General features: G+C 39.2%; 1 protein-coding gene across 5 annotated transcripts in view; it reads right to left on the bottom strand.

Moving 5' to 3' along the window:
* Window positions 1-18913, bottom strand: part of SMARCAD1 (SWI/SNF-related, matrix-associated actin-dependent regulator of chromatin, subfamily a, containing DEAD/H box 1) — a 90959-nt gene extending 72046 nt beyond the window's left edge. The window contains exons 1-2 of one of the 5 annotated variants that reach the window (XM_061419645.1): window positions 18805-18913; window positions 17957-18195 (exon numbers count right to left, since the gene is read on the bottom strand). In XM_061419645.1, the coding sequence (XP_061275629.1) occupies window positions 17957-18146 (190 nt within the window). In that variant the 5' untranslated portion in view covers window positions 18147-18195; window positions 18805-18913. Of the gene's footprint in view, window positions 1-14708; window positions 14799-17956; window positions 18196-18469; window positions 18671-18804 lie in introns of those variants that run through there. The other 4 variants (XM_061419648.1, XM_061419646.1, XM_061419649.1 and 1 more) reach the window with 4 other exon arrangements.
* Window positions 18914-19736: the final 823 nt, after the last annotated feature.

The raw sequence follows: 19736 nt of genomic DNA on the forward strand, positions 1-19736 counted from the left end.
AAACCCCCTGAAAAACAACTAAATGAAATGGGGACAGGCCAACTTTCCAGAAAAAGAATTCAGAATAATGATAGTGAAGATGATCCAGGATCTCAGAAAAAGAATGGAGAAGATGCAAGAAATATTTACCAAAGACCCAGAAGAACTAAAGAATAAAGATGAACAATACACTAGAAGGAAGCAATAGCAAAATAACTGAGGCAGAAGAATGGGTAAGTGACCTGGAAGACAGAATGGTGGAAGTCACTGTTGCAGAACAGAATATAGAAAAAAAGAATGAAAAAGAATGAAGACAGCCTAAGAGACCTCTGCTGCTGCTGCTTCTAAGTCACTTCAGTCGTATCCGACTCTGTACGACCCCATAGACAGCAGCCCACCAGGCTCCCCCGTCCCTGGGATTCTCCAGGCAAGAACGCTGGAGTGGGTTGCCATTTCCTTCTTCAATGCATGAAAGTGAAAAGTGAAGGTGAAGCCGCTCAGTTGTGTCTGACCCTCAGCGACCCCATGGACTGCAAGCCTTTCAGGCTCCTCCATCCATAGGATTTTCCAGGCAAGAGTACTCGAGTGGGGTGCCATTGCCTTCTCCAGGGTTTCCAGAAAGAGAAGAGAGGGAGAAAGGACCTAAGGAAATATTTGAAAAGATAATAGCTGAAAAATTCCCTAAGATGGTAAAGGAAATAGTCAACCAAGTCTAGGAAGCACAGAGAATCCCAAGCAGGATAAACCCAAGGAGGAACAGACCGAGACACACAGTAATCAAAATGACAAAAATTAAAGAGCAAGATAAAATATTAAAAGCAACAAGAGGAAAAATGACAACATACAAGGGAACTCTCATCAGGCTATATTAGCTGATTTCAACAGCAACTCTACAAGCCAGAAGGGAATGGCACGACATATTTAAAGCGATGAAAGGGAAGAAACTACAACCAAGAATACTTTACCCAGCAGGACACTTGTTCAGATTCAGTGGAAAAATCAAAAGCTTTCCAAACAAGCAAAAGTTAAGAGAATTCAGCACCACCAAACTAGCTTTACAACAAATGCTATAGGAATTTCTCTAAGCAGTATGCACGAGAAGGAAAAAAATCTACACAAAATAAACCCAAAACAATTAAGAAAATGGTAATAGGATTGTATGCGTGTGTATGTGTGCGTGTGCATGCGCTCAGTTGCTTCAGTCTTGTCCAACTCTTTCTGACCTTTTTGACTGAAGCTTACCAGGCTCCTCTCTCCATGGGATTCTCCAGGCAAGAATACTGGAGTGGGTTGCCATGCCCTCCTCCAGGGATCTTCCTAACCCAGGGACTTAATTTGCCATACATATGGATAATTACCTTAAACGTAAATGCATTAAATGCACCAACCAAAAGACAGACTGGCTGAATGAATGAAAAGATGTGCATGTATGCACTTCCACCTATCGCATCACTCTACTTAACCCCTCAAATTGTACATAATTATTTCATACTGTTAGGTTAATCATGTTTCCATTATGGCTAGCAACTGTAATTCTTTTATTTTTTGTCTGACTATTGGTTGTGAAAAGTGATAAACATCTTTTACTGTTGTGGAAAAAAAAAAAATATATATATATATACATATACACATTAAACATGTATACTACCCTGAACCAAGTGGCACCCCCAAAGCCTGATTGGCAAGTGACTAACAGCAGAGGAAATGGTTTGATAATATGGAGGAATGAGGGAAGATTATAAAACAAAAGCACTTCTCAAACTAAGGACCTCTTTTAAACTTCTCACTTTTAAAAAAAATGAGGGCTCCACAAGAGTCTTTGCTTATGCTGGTTATACCTATAATATTTACCTCATCAGAAAATAGTAACTAAGAAAATGTTTAAGAATTTATTTAGGACTTCCCTGGAGGTCCAGTGCTTAAAAATCCTCCTGACAATGCTGGGGACATCAGTTCAATCCCTGGTCCAGGTGGACTGCACACGCTGCAGGGCCACTAAGCCTGTGTGCCACAACAAGAGAAGCCACTGCAACGAGCGGCGGCGCGCTGCAACTAGAGACAGCCTGAGCGCAGCAACGAAGGCCCAGCACAACCACAAAGCAAACAAGAGGAAGGAAGGAATGCTTAAAAAGAAAAAAATTAATAAGAAAACTATACTCCTTCCTCCCCCATCCCTCAAATTCAGTGAGACAAGTAGCACTGTTTTAAATCTGTGAAGATTCCTGGTTTAATAGAAAGACAGCTAGATTCTCATATCTGTTTGTGCAATTATCTGTTGAAGTGTATTGTTTTTGTTTGGTTTACAAAGGAAATCATGCCTCACCACAGTTACATAGTTAAGGAAGGAATATTTTTTAAAAATAAAAAATAGTTTTACTTTACTGTGGGTATTTTTTGACAATGAACCCAAATTTGACAGATGGTAGTTTTTCTAAAGGTTGTTGCAATGTGGAGTCTGAAATGATGTGAACGAACTTTTCATTCTGTTACATTAAAACGTTCCAGTCAATCTTGCACTTTAATAGCCCCTTAACCCACGCATTATCTTTTTAAAGCATTGTGTGCACTATCTTTTGGAAAATATTGGTTCACTCACTGATTAATGCATATCTTCCAAATGTTGACATGTCATATTTTTTTACAAAAATGACATTCATTAATCTCACCACTGGTTTCTAAATATCTGGAGACTGTCAAAATCACATTTGTAGATAGGTTTTCCAAAATTCAAAAGTTTTCTTTGAAACTAGAATTTTATCATTTGCATAAATACTGTCAGTTGTTTTCCTTGATATCAGATCATTTTTTTGAAAAAAATGTCTGTTAAATACCTGTCTACATAGTGTGGTTTGTCAGTCATTCTTTTAAATAAAAATGATGCTCTGTGAAATAATGACAAGCTCAGCTCAAACTCAAAGCAACTGCTCAAAGGCTTTCTCCTCAGACAACCACTGCACTCCAGCATGCAGCGAAGGGGAGTTCACATTTTGTTTCAAAAAATATTAAAATGGTGCCTACTAATAAAGGTTGATTTATTAAAAACTATTTTTACTGCTTCATCAAGAACATTCTTAAGTGAAACTGACATTTAAAAATTTTAAGGATACAATGACAGTTTAGAACAGCCTGGAATCTTGGCCTCAATTCACGCGAGGGTACCAGCAGTTTTACCTATCACTGCTTTTGCATCATTGGTGCAAATACCAGTATAGTGAAAAAGGCAGGCAATGTCTTAATATTATTATGAAATAGTTTTAACCCTTTTGGGTCCAAGGGAACTCAAAAATTCACAGGTCATACTTTGAAGAATAAAGGGATACAGTAAGAGCTTTACATAAAATATCAACTTTCTAGTATCAATAATCTGGAATTATAATAGTGCTGAAGTGCTTAGATTTGACCATTTTCAGAACAACCGGAAAAATAGCTAATAGCCAATGGCCAAAGAGATATTCCTGATATAATGACATTTTTTGACCAAAGCAAAGAAGCACTTTTAAGCAACAGCACAAAGGAGACAGGAAGGAAGCAAAAAAGAAAACGATAGAAATGCGGGAAACAACGTGACAACTAGAAACAATTATAAAAGACACTGGCTACTACTCTATTCTGACTTTGTTGCAGGCCTGCTGTATTTAAGGCACTGTACCAGGAGGTTATGGATATTAAAGAAAAAAAAAAAGGCAAGTTACAGTTCCACTTGCCCTAAAGAAACTAATTATAGGAGCTAAATAGCCATGTACATAAATAGCTATGTTATGAATCATAATCTGTGCCACCTGAGAGGAATCAACAAAATGCTAAAGGAACGCAAGGGAAAACAGCCTGTCCTTTCATGTAAAAATAACTTAAAAATCCTGTTTTAGGAACAGAAGATGGTATTTTCCCATTATCAAAGGCAATGGGAACCTACATCATTAGCATATGAAAGAAGATTCCAAGGTTCAAGGGAATAAGCCCAAATGAAATTCTCCATTCAGTTCAGTTCAGTCGCTCAGTCCTGCCAGACTCTTCATAACCCCATGAATCGCAGCACGCCAGGCTTCCCTGTCCATCACCAACTCCCGGAGTTCACTCAGACTCACGTCCATCGAGTTGATGATGCCATCCAGCCATCTCATCCTCGGTCGTCCCCTTCTCCTCCTGCCCCCAATCCCTCCCAGCATCAGAGTCTTTTCTAATGAGTCAACTCTTCGCATGAGGTGGCCAAAGTACTGGAGTTTCAGCTTCAGCATCATTCCTGCCAAAGAAATCCCAGGGCTGATCTCCTTCAGAATGGACTGGTTGGATCTCCTTGCAGTCCAAGGGACTCTCAAGAGTCTTCTCCAACACCACAGTTCAAAAGCATCAATTCTTCGGCGCTCAGCCTTCTTCACAGTCCAACTCTCACATCCATACATGACCACTGGAAAAACCATAGCCTTGACTAGAGTTGGTAAAGTAATGTCTCTGCTTTTGAATATGCTATCTAGGTTGGTCATAACTTTCCTTCCAAGGAGTAAGCATCTTTTAATTTCATGGCTGCAGTCACCATCTGCAGTGATTTTGGAGCCCCAAAACGTAAAGTCTGACACTGTTTCCACTGTTTCCCCATCTATTTCCCATGAAGTGATGGGACCGGATTCCATGATCTTCGTTTTCTGAATGTTGACCTTTAAGCCAACTTTTTCACTCTCCACTTTCATCAAGAGGCTTTTGACTTCCTCTTCACTTTCTGCCATAAGGGTGGTGTCATCTGCATATCTGAGGTTATTGATATTTCTCCTGGTAATCTTGATGCCAGCTTTTGCTTCTTCTAGCCCAGTGTTTCTCATGATGTACTCTGCTGCTGCTGCTAAGTTGCTTCAGTGGTATCCGACTCTGCGCAATCCCAGAGATGGCAGCCCACAAGGCTTCCCTGTCCCTGGGACTCTCCAGGCAAGAACATGAGTGGGTTGCCATTTCCTTCTCCAATGCATGAAAGTGAAGTTGCTCAGTCTTGTCCGACTCTAGCGACCCCATGGACTGCAGCCCACCTGGCTCCTCCATCCACGGGATTTTCTAGGCAAAAGTACTGGAGTGGGGTGCCATTGCCTTCTCCCATGATGTACTTTGCATATAAGTTAAATAAGCAGGGTGACAATATACAGCCTTGACGTACTCCTTTTCCTATTTGGAACCAGTCTGTTGTTCCATGTCCAGTTCTAACTGTTGCTTACTGACCTGCATGTAGGTTTCTCAAGAGGCAGGTCAGGTGCTCTAGTATCCCCATCTCTTTCAGAATTTTCCACAGTTTACTGTGATCCACACAGTCAAAGGTTTTGGCATAGTCAATAAAGCAGAAATAGATGTTTTTCTGGAACTCTCTTGCTTTTTCCATGATCCAGCGGATGTTGGCAATTTGATCTCTGGTTCCTCTGCCTTTTCTAAAACCAGCTTGAACATCAGGAAGTTCACGGTTCACATATTGCTGAAGCCTGGCTTGGAGAATTTTGAGCCATTACTTTACCAGCGTGTGAGATGAGTGCAATTGTGTGGTAGTTTGAGCATTCTTTGGCATTGCCTTTCTTTGGGATTGGAATGAAAACTGACCTTTTCCAGTCCTGTGGCCACTGCTGAGTTTTCCACATTTGCTGGCATATTGAGTGCAGCACTTTCACAGCATCATCTTTCAGGATTTGAAAGAGCTCAACTGGAATTCCATCACCTCCACTAGCTTGTTCGTAGTAATGCTTTCTAAACCCACTTGACTTCACATTCCAGGATGTCTGGCTCTAGGTGAGTGATCACACCATCATTATTATTTTGGTCGTGAAGATCTTTTTTGTATAGTTCTTCTATGTATTCTTGCCACCTCTTCTTAATATATTCTGCTTCTGTCAGGTCCATACCATTTCTGTCCTTTATCGAGCCCATCTTTGAATGAAATGTTCCCTTGGTATCTCTAATTTTCTTGAAGAGATCTCTAGTCCTTCCCATTCTATTGTTTTCCTCTATTTCTTTGCATTGATCGCTGAAGGCGGCTTCCTTATCTCTCCTTGCTATTCTTTGGAACTCTGCATTCAAATGCGTGTATCTTTCCTTTTCTCCTTTGCTTTTCACTTCTCTTCTTTTCACAGCTATTTGTAAGGCCTCCCCAGACAGCCATTTTGCTTTTTTGCATTTCTTTTCCATGGCGATGGTCTTGATCCCTGTCTCCTGTACAATGTCACAAACCTCATTCCATAGTCCATCAGGCACTCTATCTATCAGATCTAGGCCCTTACATCTATTTCTCACTTCCACTGTATAATCATAAGAGATTTGATTTAGGTCATACCTAAGTGGTCTAGTGGTTTTCCCTACTTTCTTCAATTTAAGTCTGAATTTGGCAATAAGGAGCTCATGATCTTAGCCACAGTCAGCTTCTGGTCTTGTTTTTGCTGACTGTATAGAGCTTCTCCATCTTTGGCTGCAAAGAATATAATCAGTCTGATTTTGGTGTTGACCATCTGGTGATGTCCATGTGTAGAGTCTTCTCTTGTGTTGTTGGAAGAGGGTGTTTGCTATGACCAGTGCATTTTCTTGGCAAAAACTCTATTAGTCTTTGCCCTGCTTCATTCCGTATTCCAAGGCCAAATTTGCCTGTCACTTCAGGTGTTTCTTGACTTCCTACTTTTGCATTCCAGTCTCCTTTAATGAAAAGGACATCTTTTTCGGGTGTTAGTTTTAAAAGGTCTTGTAGGTCTTCATAGAACCGTTCAACTTCAGCTTCTTCAGCGTTACTGGTTGGGACACAGACTTGGATTACTGTGATACTGAATGCAGCAACCCCACGCCCGAGGCCAGGGGTGGCAGCCGGGAGGAGCAACCCCATGTCCAAGGAGCGGTGGCTGCAGGGGCGCAGGAGGGCCTAGAGGAGCTATTCCACGTTCAAGGTCAGGAGGGGTGGCAATGAGGAGATAACCCTCGTCCAAGGTAAGGAACAGCGGCTGTGCTTTGCAGGAGCAGCTGTGAAGAGATACCCCACGTCCAAGGTAAGAGAAACCCAAGTAAGACGATAGGTGTTGCAAGACGGCATCAGAGGGCAGACACACTGAAACCATACTCAAAGAAGCTAGTCAATCTAATCACACCAGGACCACAGCCTTGTCTAACTCAATGAAACTAAGCCATGCTTGTGAGGCCACCCAAGACAGGTGGGTCATGGTGGAAAGGTCTGACAGAATGTGGTCCACTGGAGAAGGGAATGGCATACCACTTCAGTATTCTTGCCTTGAGAACCCCATGAACAGTATGAAAAGGCAAAATGATAGGATACTGAAAGAGGAACTCCCCAGGTCACTAGGTGCCCAACGTGCTACTAGAGATCAGTGGAGAAATAACTCCAGAAAGAATGAAGGGATGGAGCCAAAGCAAAAACAATACCCAATTGTGGATGTGACTGGTGATAGAAGCAAGGTCCGATGCTATAAAGAGCAATATTGCATAGGAACCTGGAATGTCAGGTCCATGAATCAAGGCAAATTGGAAGTGGTCAAACAAGAGATGGCAAGAGTGAATGTCAACATTCTAGGAATCAGCAAACTAAAATGGACTGGAATGGGTGAATTTAACTCAGTTGACGATTATATCTACTACTGCGTGCAGGAATCCCTTAGAAGAAATGGAGTACCCATCATGATCAACAAAAGAGTCCGAAAGGCAGTACTTGGATGCAATCTCAAAAATGACAGAATGATCTCTGTTCGTTTCCAAGGCGAACCATTCAATTCTCCATTAGTGGTGTGCAAACAGAAGACAAACTTATATCCTAAATTATTCTAGTATACATTTATTCATTTTCATACCTAAGTCTACCATCACACAAAAGAAGGATTTAAACACCTGCCACTGATTCTACCTTTCCAAGGGATCCCAGATCAAAAACTATTCAAAAGAAAAAAATCACTGCTAGGAGATTATGAATTCACACAGAAAAGTCTACATCAATTTGTTAATCCACAAATAAAGGTGATGCCAAAGTAGAATGAAAATACTTAAACCTTTGATTCTGTCCCGTAGACTTATGTAAGTGTGCCTTTTTGCCATTTTGACATTCTAATTGTGTGCTGTTCTACATGATTCAATTCTCTAATATGGCAACTGACTTTCAAGGCCGTTCCTTTCAAGGCCATTCCTAGTGAAGCACATCATACAATTGCCCCTTTAAAAGGTTTATTACCAAAAAAACAGATCATAAATTCTGGACAGTCTTGGGCTTCCCTGGTGGCTCAGTGGTATAGAATCTGCCTGCCAGTGGAGGAGACCTGGGTTCGATCCCACATGCCAAGGAGCAACTAAGCCTGTGTGCCCCAACTACTGAGCCTGTGCTCTGGAGCCTGCAAGCCTGTATGCTCTAGAGCCTGTGCTCTGCAACAAGAGCAGCCACCACAATGAAAAGCCTGTGCACCACAACTAGAAAGAAGGCCCTGCTCACCACAAAAAAGCCTGCACGGCCAGTGCAGCCAAAAATAAAAATTAAAAAAATTAAGAAAATATAATCTGGACAGTCCTAATTTGAACGACATAGTAGACAGGGATCTTCAGCATCTTAGATAAATCAAACTATCTCTGATGAAAGCTCTCAAAAAAGACAAGGAATACACTAAAAGATTGAAGATTAGTTTCTCATACACTAGCTTAAAATGAGAAAGAAGAAACATTTCAGGCTTAAGCCAAAAGAAAAGGTAAAGATAAACAGAAAAAATGTAAAGGAAAGAGTCATGTGATTTATAATGGACAAGGTCAAAGTGTTAAACCTGAAAAGTACTTTTTAATAAGAATTTATATCTACATTAAAAACATAACTGACATGTACAAATGAATTTTAATAATGAAATGCATAAACATGGCAGGATACATAGAACAAAAAGTCAACAGAGACAAAAATGAGGCTTTAACTGTCTAGTCTAAACTCTTAATAGAAAAGGCAGGACCAAAATAATAAGATATAAAAAGATATTTTTTAAACTATTTTGATTGGTACCTACTGTAAGAGACACATTATAGATTATGACCCTAAACACACAGATCACTAGTTATATAACAAAGGTCTCATAGGCTTTACTGTTATACTTTGATAATTTTCTATTTGTTGTATCTATGAAAAATAAGTTATATGCATTCAGCCAGGATCCAAGAAACTGACTTTATGACATGTTTGTAATCCAGTTTGAAAAAAATGATATAAATAATAACTCATTATTTTTGACATATAAGTAAATGTGTAATTAGATTATGCATTTTCAAGTACTCAGAGCTTTTACAGAAATTCTTTAGTAGGCCAAAAAGAATATCTCAGTAAATTCATCAAAGATGAAATATTACAGACTACATTCTCTGGTCACAAAAAGTAAAATTGGAAGTAAATGTTAATAATAATGTTGAAGCAAAATTTCAGTTACTTGGATATTAAAACAACAAATAAACAAGAAAAACAAAAGAAACCACTCCTTTAAACTCTCAGGTCCAAGAAGAAGAAAAAGCAAAAACATATTAAAATCTACAGTACAGGAATACCTCTTTTCTTGCATTTCACAGATACAGTGCTTTTTTTTTTTTTTTTTTTTTACAAATTGAAGGTTGATGGCACCATATGTTGAGCAAGGTTACTGACGTTTTTTCCAACAGCATTTGCTCACTTCATGTCTCTCTGCCGTATTTTGGTAATAATTCTTGTAACATTTCAAATATTTTATGGTGATGTTTGTTACGGCGATCGGTCATCAGTGATCCTTGATATTACTGTTCTAATTGTTTTAGGTGCCCCAAAAGCACACATATAAAATGGCAAACTTAACTGATAAAACGTTTTATGTGTTTTGACTGCTCCACCCACCTGCCACTTCCTTCATCACTTTCCCCCTCTTCCAGCTTCCCTATTCCTTAAGACACAACAATAAATTAGGTCAGATACTAACCCTCCAATGGCCTCCAAGTATTCAAGAGAAAGGAAGAGTTGCACATTCCTCTCTCTAAATAAAAAGATGGAAATGTTTAAAGTTAGTGAGAAGGCAGGTCAAAAGCAAAGACAGGCTGAAAGTTAGGCCTCTTGCAGCAGTTAGCCAAGACATGAATGCAAAGGCAAAGTTCTGGAAGAAAATTAGAAATTCTACTCTAGTCAATCTACAAACAAGAAGCCAAACAGCTTTACTGCTGATATGGAGAAACTTTCAGTGGTCTGGATAAAAGGTTAAACCAGCCTCAGCACTCCCTTAAGCCAAAGCCTAATTCAGAGCAAGACCCTATCTCTTTCTTTCTATGAAGGCTGAGAGAGGTGAGAAAGTTGCAAGGAAAAAAGTTTGAAGCTTGAAGAAGTTAGTTCATAAGGCTGAAGGAAAGTAGTTGTCTCCATAACATACAAGTGCATGATGAAGCAAGAAGTGCTGATGTCGAAACTGCAGCAAGATATCCAGAAGATTTAGCTAAGATAATTAAGGAAAGTGGCTACATTAAACAAGAAAAGTTTCAGTGTCAACCAAACAACCTTCTAATGGAAGAAGGTTCCATCTAGGACCTCCAGAGCTAGAGAGGAGAAGTCAATGTCTGGCTTAAAAGGATAGGCTGAGTCTCCTGTTAGGGGCTAATGTAGCTGGTGACTTTAGTTGAAACCACTGCTAATTTATCATGCCCGAAAATCTTAAGGCTCTTAAGAATTATGCTAAATCTACTCTGCCTATGCTCTATAAATAAATGGAACAAAGCCTGGATGACAGAAAAGTTGTTTAAAACAGTTGTTTAAAATACTAAGTATTTTAAACCCACTGTTGCTACACCTACTGCTCAAAAAAACGACTGCTTTCAAAATATGACTGCTCAGGGAATTCCCCAGTGGTCCAGTGGTTAGAACTCTGGGTTTTCACTGGTGAGGGCCTGATTCAATCCCTGAATAGGGAACTAAGATCCAACAGATGTGAAAGAAGAAAATACGGATGGATATATTTATAATGTGGTGGTAGGGAATGGCTTTCTTTTATCAGTTCTGATCGGGACCTAAAACCATAAGCCTTAAAGAAAAAGATTAACAAACTGACCATTTAAAAATGGAAAACTTCTCTGTTGTAAACAACAAACAGAATTAAAAGACTGGAATAAAAAAAAAAAAGGCAATTTAATCGTTCATTAGCCTTTTAAAGATTAGAAAGGTTTGCAATATTCTGGCCTGGTATGAAAAAGCAGACATCTGAAACCAGCCTGTAGTCTAGTGCAAACTGGTAAAACTATTATGATGGGTTATTTGGCAATTACTAAAATATTAATTCATATTCCTTCTAACATGACAATTTCATTTCCCAGAATTTTTCCACAGATTGTACACAGGCAAAAACATCAATATAAAAGAATGGTCACTACAGCATTCTTTAAAACAAAAAGAGGAAATTAACCAAAACAACCAATGTCTATTAACACGGAACTATATGAATTATAATACATCAATGTATAAGACATACTGTAGTCACTAAAAACAATTCAAGTATAACATATTTTATATGAACATGGAAAACATAAAAAAAATCTACTTTTAGGGGACTTCCCTGGCAGTCCAGTGGTTAAGAGACTGCACTTCCACCGCAGTAGGCATGTGTTTAATACCCAACTGGGCAACTAAGCACATGCAGCATGGCATTTGGGGGAACCCCCACCAAATCTACTTTTTAGTCAATAGTGAGCTGCATTACAATATACATAATACTATTTTATCTAAAAAAAAAACACAAAAAACCAACAACCTAGAATACATATAGGTAGGGAAAAAAATGAAAAAATGAAAATACCAACACTAAATGAAAAGATTACATTAGAGTCTCTCCATTACACAATTGTTATAATCATTTTTTATATAACACTTTATTTTGAAGAAAGCAGCACAAAAACTAAAAAGGTAGAAAAGGAAAACATAGACAAAAAATGTACATTTAAAATGAATTTAAGACATTTAGACTCACAGTACTTTCTATTAGAACAATTGAGCACTAATCTTTTTAACAAATACGACTCTTCAACTAATACTAGCAGACATTAGGAAACCAGAATTTCTATCCAAAGATAAAATGAGGATTCACATTTTGGCCACACAAGAGGACTCAGTAGTTAAAGTATCACTCAACAGTTAAAGAATCGTGAGGTTAAAATGATACGTGCAGCTTCATCATTCAAATGATCTTATTCATTTTGATTTCAGAGAACAAATAGACAAAGGAAGTGAAGTCCAAAAGTGATAAGATTGTAGAATCCGTAAGTGGCAGAGCACTGTTCCTTGGAAATCTTTTCACAATTAAAAAATTTTTTCCTCCTACTTATTAACAACAGTTACTTTCAACATGATGACCACACCAAAATGGCAGCCACTATAGAAGACTGACCATTTCATTAAGAAATTCATCAAGCATACACTAAAGCTTTCCTCCATTCCAACCTCAGAACCACCTATGAATCATCTATTTTTCTCTTTTACTCCCATTCCCCTGGGTAAAATGTGTCTTCATGTTTTTCTCAAAGTTAAACAGTCCAGCTACAGTTGCACTCCTACCTCCCTGACGCCTCTCATCAGATACCACCCCCCGTCTTTCATCCTTTCCCCCTCCACTAGCTTCTTTCCCTCAGCTAAAAAATATGCTCAATTTTCAATGTTCCTCAGACATCTTTTCTTGACATTATTTCCTCATCAAGCTGTTCTCTTTCCCTTGTTGGAATAGGAGCCTTCATCTGCTTAGTTTTCTATTGAAACTGCTATGGGCCAACAGGAACTTTAATTTCAAAGAAAAGAGGTCTCTGATCAGATCTCATTCAAACTGATTTCTCTGCAACATTTGATACTGTTCACTATACAACACCAATGTGGAAACTCTCCTTTCTTTTGCTTTCAGGGTATTACCATTTGCTTACTATTCTGTCATCCTTTATATCTTTCATTGGTTTCCCTTCCTTTATCCATTTTTAAATACTGATGCTTCTTACTATCTATTTTGTTTAGGACATTTTTTTGGCTGGGGGGGGTGGGGTGGGTAACTACCTCAAGGATGACTTCAAAGTTGATTTCTCATATTCCAACCATTCTCTGAGCCCTAAACTCCAATGTTCAATCCTCTACTAGACCTTGCTACTAAAACATAAATGCAAATTCAACATGTTTTGGTATCTATCTCTTAATCCTGCTGCCTAATTCAGTTGATAGTGCTACTCACTCAGCTGTCCAAGCAAGGAACATCTGCATTACCTTTAAATCCTCCACATTTAACTGATCATCAAATATCATCATAAACATATCATATAAAACATCTCTAAACTGCCTCCTCTGTCATTTCCCTGTATTTAGGCTTCAATTATTCCAACAGTTTCATTGCTATTTCTCCCATACTGAAATGTTCTATATAATGTATACCAAATAAAGTCCATTCTCCCTGGGAGAGCATATAAATAGGCCTCTCAAAACCCACCAGTCTCTGTTTCTAAATCTTTTCTGCTTCATGCATACTGCCCTATACCTCCTCTTCCATAGATAACTTCACCTATTCCATTCACATACCACATTCCAAGGCAACATGCTTTTATCCCTTGTTCACTGAATAAGCAATGAGTCATTGTTTAGTGTTCACTCAGTCATTTCTCTATGATTTTTCCTGATTCTCTGCAGAAAGAAGGAATAATCTAATCACTGTGAATTAGACTGCGGTCCTACACTGCTTAATATCTTCCCTTATTAGAAGTTACCACATTGTGCTATTTTAACCATATATATTTATGTGTTCTTTACTCTTGGTGCTCCTTGAGGATCATGCTTAGCTCAATGTTTTATTCTTTATGCATAAAACAGTAGATTCTCTCCTCTCACACTCATTTGTCACTGCTTTATTCTCTCCAAACCTGCTATGCTCCCAGAAAAGTAAAATAAAAAAGAAAATGTAAGTAGTAATGACTGATAACTCCAGGCACTAATGAGAGTAAAATAAACCGAGGTGGGGGGAGGCGACCCACAGGTTAAGTGTATGCCCTCATAGCCAAAGGCTGGATTAAGGGAGCCTGCCCTCTATCAAAGGTAGTTTCAAGTATCCCAGGCTAAAGATGACTGATGGCTATGGCACTGTTTCACGATCATAAAGAGGAAGAGGGACATTTAAAAATATGTACGAAGTACTATTATCACCTATTCATCATTCAATACTCCTTTTTTCAACACATACTTTGAATGCCTACTATACACCAATCATTGTTCTAAGCAATGGGGATGGACAGATAGGTAAACCAGGTCTTTGCTCTCACAGATCTTACATTCTAATAAGTGGAACATAAATACATAATGCAAAGTTAGTGATGGATACTATACAGAAAAATACAGTAAAGGGGGTGAGGGTTGCTACTTTAGAGAGTAATCAAGAAAAGACCTTCTTAAAAAAAGGTAACATTTCACTAAGTCCTAATACAACAGCAGAGTCACATGCAGATAACAAGAGAAAGCGTCTTGGAGGCAGATGGAAAAGCATTTAGGAAGAAGAAAAGATTGAATGGGGTTTGGCATATTCAAGGAACAGTGTCCCTGTGGCACTGTAACTGAAGGAGAGTGGTATAAAATAAAATCTTAACTCTTAGGTAAAATAATTGGATTATCTGAGAAAGAGTGATAACAGGTAATTTTAACCACATACAATTTCCATCCTGTAAGTGGACTCAGACCCTAAAACTGATGTAAATAAACAAATGTAGCCTAATTCTACATAATAAGAGTAAATTACCGGTTGATGATAAAGAAAGGTCAATATTCATATCCCACTGATGATACGTCCACTGATTTCCCAATGTCCATATTCAGTCTGATCTTAAATCCAATTTTAGTGTGTTGACCTCTCCTCGGAACCGTGTGTACGCACGCTCGATTGTGTCTGGTTCTTTAGAACCCCATGGACTGTAGCCCACCAGACTCCTCTGTCCATGGGATTCTCCAGGCAAGAATACTGGAGTGGGTTGCCATTCCCTTCTCCAGGAGATCTTCCCAACTCAGGGATCGAACCAGGGTCTCTTATGTCTCCTGCACTGGCAGGCAGGGTTCTTTACTACTACCACCACCTGGGAAGCCAGGGGCCCAAGGCCTGATGTTTATTTCAGCACCCCTCTCCCGCCATGCTAAGTTAACCTGCTTTTGGTCTACTGCTTAACTGGCAGGCTCCCCTTGTGGCTCAGCTGGTAAAGAATCTGCCTGCAACGTGGGAGACCTGGGTTCAATCCCTGGGTTGGGAAGATCCCCTGGAGAAGGGAAAGGCTAACTACTCCAGTATTTTGGCCTGGAGAATTCTAGGGACTCTATAGTCCAAGGGGTCAGAGAGTTGGACATGAGCGATTCTCACTTTCAAACTCAGGGCAGGACCTTTGATTCTCATTTGAATTTTTAAAGGCATACCCAAGGTCTTACAGTGGGTACTTCATACCTATTCTAATGTATAGAACTACCTTTATTCCCCTCAATTACTTAAACTAAGATCCTTAACATCCATTTTATCTCATTCCTACACAAGGACCCAGATGTAAAATCTTGTACTTTCTTACTCTGAAACTCTTAAGCCTTGTTCTTCTGTTTGTACTGCCACTGCTGTTTGGATTAAAAGAGCTTCCCAAATGATTTCTCTCCCTTTAAACACTACACTCTAGCAATACATAGGTTTCATGACTGCCAGGTTGATTTTTTTTTTTTTTACAAAACAAGTTTCTTTCATTATTTTACCCAAGGGCTTCCCTGGTGGCTCAGTGGTAGAGAATCTGCAAACCAATGCAGGAGACTCGGGTTCGATCCTTGGGTCAGGAAGATCCCTTAGAGAAGGAAATGACAACCCACTCCAGCACTCTTGCCTGGGAAATCTCACAGACAGAGGAGCCTCGTGGGCTACAGTCCCTGGGGCTGCAAATATTCAGACATGACTTAGCGACTAAATAAGTACCTCTGGAGTACCTATAATATTAAGTCTAAACTTTGCCTTACTTTTCAAGATTCTCAAAAATCTACAGGATCAATTAAAATAATCTTTTCAGTAAGCAAAGCTCTCTCTTCCAAGGAGGATGAATCCTTACCACTCCTGGAACAAACTTGATTTTTGTAATTCCCAAGTGTCATTAAGACTTACCCCACAATTTCTAAAGCAATCTCAGTTTTAAAAAGAATTTACATATGGAAAGTCCAAATAAAGAGAAAAGAAGCGAAGTCTCCTTAGAGAAAAAAAGGAAAGCAGAAAAAACACCTTCTGATTAGAAAAAGAAACTAAAAATTTTACATTACTGATAAATAACTGAAACATTTCATTAAATTCCACTTTACAAAGTGTTTTTATTTTAGAGATGAAAAAACTGTGGATCTCAGAAAATCTGAGTTACTTCTCCGATGTCCCATTTAACTAAAATTAAGAAGCAGAGGCTCCCAAGGACTCAACATCCCATGCCTACACCCTGGCCTTTCCTTCCCTAACCACAGAATAAACAGATTAAAATATTTACTGTTAAAATATTAAAGTACCTGGATGTTTAGACATTAATGACAGCATGTTATGCAAACCAAATTATCTGCTGAAAGAATGCACACAGGGATGTCACTCGTGCTTAAATCTTTCAGTGCTCTGAATTTAGGTTAAGTTCAAAATTCTTCGAATAAACAAAGCCTTTCAAAATTTGATTCCTAATTACCAGTTAGTCACACCTACCAAATTGTTCCATCAAGTTCCAATTACACCTAAGTATTTAAATTGTTATTCTAATGATAACTTGTAGGGACTGTTTTCAATGTTATATTTAAGTAGAACAGCAAACAAAATGGGGATATCAAGGGTAAAGACAAATATTACTAATTCTGTAATTTAAAAGGTGCTTATGAAATACTGAGCTTTACACTAAAAAGGGTATTACTGAAATAAACATTAAAATATAACTTCTAATATTCCTTTCATCCTTCATTAGAAACTGAGTGACATAAATGATTAAAAGTTTAAGTTCAAGAATTAGATAGCTTGGATTTGAGCTCCGGTTCCACCAACTTCCCAACTTTACCCACCAGGTCTCATTTCTTCAAAATGTGGGTAATATCTTGTAGGCCTGTTTTAATAAGAGAATATGAACCACTCACCATTATGACTAAAACATAGCAGCAGTTCAAATATATACTAATAGTTAACTGTCAGAAGAACACAGATTAAGATGGGGATGCTAATTTTTGGCTTTCTCAAACCCTACTGTTCGTAACAATTTGCTGAAGAGGTTAAAAAAATGAAGAACCACCATGAAGAACACCAATTATTGGGACTTCCCCTGTTGTCCAATGGTTTAGATTTCAAATGCCAATGCAGAGGTGTGGGTTCAGATCCTTGGTCAGGGAGCTAAGATCCCAGATCTCTTGAGGTCAAAAAAATGGAAACATAGAAGCAATATTGTAACAAATTCAATATAGATAAAAAAAAAAAACAGTCCATATTAAAAAAAAAAAAAAACTCAAAGGAAAAAAAATTATTCATATGCACTTTGGAAGTCAGTGGTTGGCAAAATCTGAATGTGACCTGCTCTTCATTTGTTCATAGACGTTTTCTTCAGGCACCTTGAATAAAGTCTTAGCTCACAGCAGGTTATCAATTTTTTTTGGAGAAATACTGGAATGAATTTAAATGTGTGGCAGTAACAGCCTCAAAATCTATCATAGGACTGAATCACCTAGTTCTTTTTCCCATAGCTGCCATTCTGACCTAAATTCTGATTTTAGCTGCCATCACTGGGCCATATTTAAGAACTTATGCAGAAGTGAAACAACTATGGACGGATAATCAGTTGGAGGTACATGGCGCCTATGGCAGCCCCAAAGCTGCATGTAAAAGGGCATGGTGAAGGACAATGCATCAGTATATATGACATCAAGAACAGAAATCAGAATCTCTTCTGCTTTTCTTCTTAAAAAACAAAAACAAAAACACGAAACTCTCTTGATGCTGTATCAATTTCTAACAATGTAACTCACCTGTTTTTTCAGTTACATCTGAATCAGGGGTGCCTGCCCTGCTAACTTCCCCTTCAGCATTCTCCTCTTCAGCACTAAGAGAAATTGGTGAAGAAGGGCCAGGCTGGGAGGGTTGAGGGGTTGCTTCGGGCGCTTCCTCAATCTTATTTCTTTTCTCAAAGCGAAAACGGTCCAGGTTGAAAAGATTCATATTGATATAAACTACCACTTCGTGGGGTTTGGCGCTATAGGTGAACTATCTGCAGGGAGAAAATAAAAAGAGAAAAAGAGGCCATGAAAACAACATAAAATACAAAGCCACAGCAGTTCATTCCCAAGGCAATTAAGTGCCCGCAAACATGCCAGTGGCTCAGCATGACTATTATGGCTGCGCTTCATTGTTAGGCCATAACAATCAGGTGGACAGGGGTATCCTTTTAAAATTTTCCATTGCTTTTTTTCACTCCCTCTCTCCCCCACCCCCGCCCTTCCTTCCTAGAACCACACGCTGACCCTCGCGCAACCTCCTCTTACCCCAGCACGCGCGGGCACGTTCCCCACGCTAACTCCCCTGCGGGCCGCGCGCCCGCCCACAGTGAGAGAGACTCCCTGTACTAAGATGCTCCCTGCCTCGAGAAAGGACGTGCCAGGGCCCGTGCCTCGACACTGCAGGGACACAAAGGGGCCAAAGCAGGGGAGCGGCGGAGGCCGTGGTGGCGGGCACCCGCCCGGAAGTTGACGCGGCGCGAGCCCAGCTGAGAGGAAGCTGATAGGATCAAGAAAACACAGGGAAGATTCAGAAGTGCAGACTGCTGAGGCATCTCTTTCAACGATCGCTTGCTCTCTATCACTCTCCCCCTAGTACTTACAGTCTTGCAACTTCGGTGCGCTTAACAAAGAATGAAAAGCAAAAATAATTCTTGGCGTGCAGCGACGGTAGCCGGGCCGGGACCTTCTAAAACAGCACGGAGAAGCCCAATGAGCGCGCAGTGATGACGCAACACGCAACCTAGGCTTTTCTCTTCCCCAGCGACGTGCGAGGGGAAAAATGTCTAGGCGCGCGCCGTTGTCATGGTAACCCGTATCCGCCTCTTTCCCTTGGAAGCGCGCTTGTGGCCTGTCTCTCCAGGTTAGCCAGAAAGTTGTTAAGTAGAACAATAATAAATAACACAATGACAATAAATAGCCTAATAAGGATATTTAATATAATATCTGACATATTATAATCTATACATTTATATAATCTGTAAACAGTATAACACCGTTGTTCTAAAGGCATTACGTATAATCGCAACCCTTTCAAGAAGCCTGTTTTTATAAAACAAGGAAACTGAGGCCTGCAGATGTTAAGTAGCGAAGAGGGAAAATCGAGGTATGTTGAATTTAAAAGCGTATTAACTGCCTCTGCACTGTTGGTGGGATTATTCCTAGAGTGGAATATGACAATTCACATATCTTGATAGAAGTATTAAGAATATTTCCTCTCTTTGCTCCAACATTAAAATAAACAGACAGTTTTTGAATCGTAATTTGATCCCCTGGTTGGCATTTACCTTGAAGAATTTCTATAAGTCATTCTTCTGCCAAATACATTGGTCGTTGTAAACAAATTAGCACTGTTTTTAAATCAGTGTTTTGAATTATGTAATGTAAACCCACAATTTGAATTGTGTAATGTAAACCCATAATTACAAAAATTAATTTTGTAATTAATTATCTGGGTCCATAAGATTCAGGATCAGTGACTGAACAATTGGGATTTCCATTGTACTTATCCTTGATATCCCATGAAATGCCCTAG

This window comes from Bos javanicus, chromosome 6, assembly GCF_032452875.1.
Source record: "Bos javanicus breed banteng chromosome 6, ARS-OSU_banteng_1.0, whole genome shotgun sequence".
Classification (NCBI taxonomy): Eukaryota; Metazoa; Chordata; class Mammalia; order Artiodactyla; family Bovidae; genus Bos; species Bos javanicus.